This window comes from Daktulosphaira vitifoliae, unplaced genomic scaffold (assembly GCF_025091365.1).
Source record: "Daktulosphaira vitifoliae isolate Bord-2020 unplaced genomic scaffold, ASM2509136v1 Scaffold_387, whole genome shotgun sequence".
Taxonomy (NCBI): Eukaryota; Metazoa; Arthropoda; class Insecta; order Hemiptera; family Phylloxeridae; genus Daktulosphaira; species Daktulosphaira vitifoliae.
The window spans coordinates 6,521-11,663 of record NW_026099952.1 but is presented as its reverse complement, the minus strand read 5'-3'; the positions used below and the strand labels follow the sequence as shown (position 1 = coordinate 11,663).

The window sequence follows — 5,143 nt, the reverse complement described above, 5'->3', positions numbered from 1 at the left end:
TTCATGTAATGTCATATAAGCTTCACGAATAATCATTCGTTTAATTTTAATCCTAGTTTTTGTGTCTATTTGATAATCAATCATTGAATGAAGTAGCTAGCTGATAATTGTATATGTTTAAAAGTACTTTTTTATCTACAAAACATTATTCATATTTCAGGATTTTTACGAAATTTAATTATTTGAATTTTAAAACATAAAATGACAGCCTTGGATTATATTAATTTGGGTCCTGATGCCCAATNTGACAGCCTTGGATTATATTAATTTGGGTCCTGATGCCCAATTTTTTTACCCAAAGTGAAGATTTTTATTTTTGCATAAAATTTCTTTCATAACTAAAGATAATTTAATTATAAATTTCATTTTTATTTAATAAATCTTATCGTATTGATCTTAAACACTTACTTATTTCGTGTTCACAGTTATATTTATCCAGTACACATTTGTTTCCAAAGCTTAAGTTTATTTTATCGCCATCAGATCCACAAATTGGTTTGTAGTCAGTTGTGCAGACTATGTTACATTTGTTAAACGTAGACATCGTAGTTGACGGAAAAATTGTAGATGATGGGAAAATTGTAGACGATGGAAAAATTGTAGACGATGGGAAAATTGTAGACGATGGAAAAATTGTAGTTGAGGAAGTAATCTTCTTTAGTTTGGAATTAGTGCCATCATTTTTATCATTAGCTGGAGCACCGTTCACTAACATAACAGCAGCTAAATCTACATGTTTCAAATTAAAAAGTTACGTTACTAAACTATACTAGACAAACTTCAATAAGACGCATAAACTACTTAATCTTAATTAGCTATTAAAATTTGATTTGATATAGCTAACTGATTAATCAATAGTGGTAATGTCAAATTAAGATAACAAAATATTTAAACTCTATTATTTTATTGGACTAACTAAAGTATTTATTTTATATTTATTTTTGATAAATAAGTTTGTTAAACATTTTAGTTCATAAAAATGTATACATACAATTTATTGTATACAAAATCTAGATAATATTATTTATAGCTTACCGAATAGGAATATTAGTGTTAATGATTTCATANATAGGAATATTAGTGTTAAAGATTTCATGTTAGTCGTTCAGTAATGCTCAGTGTCGAGTAAGCGAATAATTTTGTAATAGTTTGATTATCGGATGAAGAGTATTAGTTCTTATATAGACAATTCTCCAACTCATCTAAACATACATAAATATCTTTGTAATGATCCGATTATTTTTTTCTATTATATTTCATCATTTCTAAAACACATTATCTCTGACGCATATTAGTATCATAATGAGTAATCCTTTATCTTTTTAAGAACCTATTATCTTTTATTTCTCTAAGTAATTCATTTAATATTATTAATTATTAATATGTATTTTAAAATAGTACTTCTAATTAACCTGTAATGAATTAATTAGAATTATAGTAGCTTTAAAACCATACTTTACATTAACTTTTAGTATGATCTTTTTCACGAATTAATATCCAGATAATAATTGTTATCTTAGATTTTAGGGTATATAAACCTATGTAAAATACCAATATTTTGTAAAACAAAATCAGATAAAAAACATGCATGATTAATCATAGTGATTAAAATCACTATCATAAAAAACGCTTCGATGCAAATCTTTAGATAGTGTTTATTTTAAAAAATTGGTGGATTATTCCAAAATCTACATGATCTGATATTTCCTTATTTGTATCCTGATTAAAATAAAGTATGTCGAATAAAAAAGGGATATAAATCTTATTTCTCATAANGAATGAAAAAGGGATTAGATATAAATCTTATTTCTCATAAAAAAATAATGTTGATCCATACACTTCTCAATATGTTATAGCATTATAAAGTTAAAAATGTAAAAAATAAAATCGAGAATTTTCACACAAAAATACCATTCAGTAGCCGTTTTCACCGTGAAGACAAAATAAAATCTGAAATTTTTTTTTCATAATAAAGTGCATTACATTAGCTTTAATTTAAGATATATATAAAAGTTTCAGACTTTCCGGAACACTTTCAAAAGTTAAGTTGAAAAAGTAAATTTTTTGTTAAAAAAGTTGTCATCTTAAATATTATAAAAAAAATATACCAAATGATAGGTAAAGACATCAAGCATCTATAAAAAAAATTATATTGATTTGTTCATTTTTAGGAAAGTTATGGCTGTTTTAAGTAAAAAAAATTTCGAAAATTTCGAAAATTAGCGATTTTAAAATTTGTAATTTTTTTGGAGGTTTCCCCCTATGCGGGGAACGAGGGAAATTTTTTCAATTTTTGAGGGTAATGACTTCGACTATATACGATTTGTGATCTTTTGACGTATCGTTGAAAGAAATAGGTTCGGTGAAAGCTAAGAAAAAGTGGTAACAGACACAAATAAAAAACACATTATAGTAAAACTAATACCTTTTCAGCTTCGCATCGAAGCTAAAATGTATTTATAAGTAATTCAATAATAACATTGTGTTCATTAAATTTATTAATTGCATTAATTTTAATTAAATAAAATTGTTGATTATACAAATACTTCTATGACCAATTTTTTTCTCAATCAATATTGAAAGTACTTGTATAAATGAAGTGATGCATTTCAAGAGGTATACATACCTGGGTCTAAGTTATTCTTTTGTATACTCCTATAAAGTTACCACATTTTCGATAAAATATTGGTGGTAAATCAAATAATGTGACTATTTAAGTGCTAAAGTTAACAGTAGTTATCATAAATAAATTTAAATAATTTAATGAACTGTTATTAATATATTTAAATATTTTAAGTACTACTTAGAAATAGTTGTATTGGATAAAATAAATATTTATATTAAACATTAATAGCATCATTAAACAATTAAATAAACTATTAATTTCAATAATTTTTATTTACTTAATTATTTCGCTTCGTGTAGGATAGACTGGGGGAACTATGGTCAGTGGGTATTACCGGTCACATCATTATCTAATAAACCCATGCATTTAAAATTATGTTGACCATATGTATAGATTAAAAATGATAAAAAAAAAACCTTATACTTATTAGAACGATATTATTAAAAAACGTTTTCACGTTTAAATGTGTCAAAAAAAGTTTTCAGCGTTTCTATCTAAAAAAAAATTTTTAAGAAATTTAATTTAAGGTAAGCAAATTATTATATTTCATAATTAATTAATAAATAATTAATAATGATTATTAATAATTTATAATTTATATGAACTATATTATTATTATAATTTATTTAAGATAGCGAGCTATCTTAAATAAACACCGTAAAATTATTATAAATATTTTCATTACATTGTTACACCTTCCCCCCATTATATTTTGGTTTACGACATGTTATTTATTGATTTAACTATATTGTTTATGCCACTTCGCCGACCATTAGTATTTAAAGGCCCTCGTTACCCCTTAAATTTAAGATACTTTTTGAAAAACTTCTAATATATGTGGTTATTTGTTATTTAATTATTGTCTACTCTCGTTAATTATTGGATATACCGTTAGCCGCCATCCCCCAGGTGACTCACTCCTACTTCAATAATAGCGATTTAAAAAGGCTTAAGGTAAAACAGCATTCGAGTGCGGTGCACAACTAGCCGTCCTACAATATAGCTGCCTCGTACGAAACAATATTTATGTATATACATTAGGGTGTCCCAGAATTTTGAAGTTTCGGAAATGCTTAGTGCATACCCCTCAAATGTATTTGTATACATATGAAAAAGAACACAAAAAAATTTTAGGTCGATCAAACAAGTTTAACTCGTGTCGACTTGGGGTTGAAAATTAGTTAAAAGGGGTAGTTTTTCAGTTATTTTCCATTGACTCGTTTATTAGTGCTCTCACAAAAAAATATATAGGAAATAAATTGTAGATATAAATGTTGTGTATAACTAAAGTTTGTATAATTTTTCTTTTAAACCCACTAGTTTTCTAGAAAAATTGTAAAAATAAGTATTATTTTGCAAAACTGTCGAAATTGAGATATTTACGAATATTGCATCATATCTGNCTCACGACTCTAATAAATAAAATCCTAACCAAAAATGATCATTAACTCAAATGCAAACCATCCATTAACCATTTTCTCTTGGAACGCCAATGGCCTCAGACAACACTTAGACGAACTTCAACTCATCCTAACCGAAACAAATACTGACATTGCTCTAATTTCTGAAACGCACTTTACTCCTACCTCCTGCGTCAAAATGTATGGCTTTAATTCTTACTATTCGTGCCACCCTGACGAAACAGCTCATGCTGGTTCGGCAATTTATATTAAATCTAGCATACCCCATCACCCTCTACCTTCTTACATTTCTCCCCACATACAAGCAAGTAGCGTTTCAATTGTGACTCATAACAACATACCTATTACCGTATCCGCAATTTATTGTCCTCCAGGTCTCATCACCACTATGGATCATTTTTCTGAATACTTTTCTACACTGGGACATCGATTTGTTTCGGGAGGCGACTTTAACGCAAAAAATACAACATGGGGAAATCGCTCTCCCAACACTAGAGGCAGAGCATTACAGTGCTGTATAAACAACAAAAACTTTTCTTCCTTAGCTCCTCCTGGTCCAACCTATTGGCCCTCTCACAATAACAGACTACCTGATATCTTAGATATATTTGTCAAGAAACTACCAAGTAATATACACTGTGACATTACCAACCTCTATGACTTGTCCTCCGATCACACCCCAATAATTCTCAAACTAGGTTTAAATGTTTTTCCATGCAAAAAGGAAACTCTCACCCCCGGTCAAACAAATTGGTCTATCTTCAAAAACATTTTAAATGACGATATAAAACTTAACGTTTCCCTAAAATCAATCGATGAAATCAACAATTCTGTTAACCACCTCACAACCGCGATACAAAAAGCCGCATTAGCAGCTGCAATACCCCAAACAAACAAAAACACAAAAAAACAAACTCCTTCTCATATACAAGCTCTACTTACCGAAAAACGTAGAACAAGGGCTCGCTGGCAAAATTTTAGGTATCCCAATGACAAGACCAAACTAAACAAACTTAACATCCAAATAAAAAAGGAAATCCAAAACTACAAAAACCAATCATACAACACTTACGTTAAATCTTTAACCACTATAAAT

At 28.1% G+C, this 5,143-nt stretch overlaps 1 protein-coding gene across 1 annotated transcript; it reads right to left on the bottom strand.

The window, feature by feature from the left end:
• Positions 1–367: 367 nt before the first annotated feature.
• Positions 368–1,069, bottom strand: LOC126909441 (uncharacterized). The gene is made up of 2 exons (XM_050691861.1): positions 1,036–1,069; positions 368–729 (listed from the first exon to the last, which is right to left on the bottom strand). Exons 1-2 carry the CDS (start codon positions 1,064–1,066, stop codon positions 383–385), a joined length of 378 nt encoding a protein of 125 aa, XP_050547818.1. The 5' UTR covers positions 1,067–1,069; the 3' UTR covers positions 368–382.
• Positions 1,070–5,143: the final 4,074 nt, after the last annotated feature.

Excerpts from the sequence above, each read along its gene's own strand:
- LOC126909441 (XM_050691861.1), bottom strand. The coding sequence starts at position 1,066 with ATGAAATCATTAACACTAATATTCCTATTCG. Across the intron at positions 730-1,035 it reads AACACTAATATTCCTATTCG|ATTTAGCTGCTGTTATGTTA; the intron begins GTAAGCTATAAA and ends TGAAACATGTAG.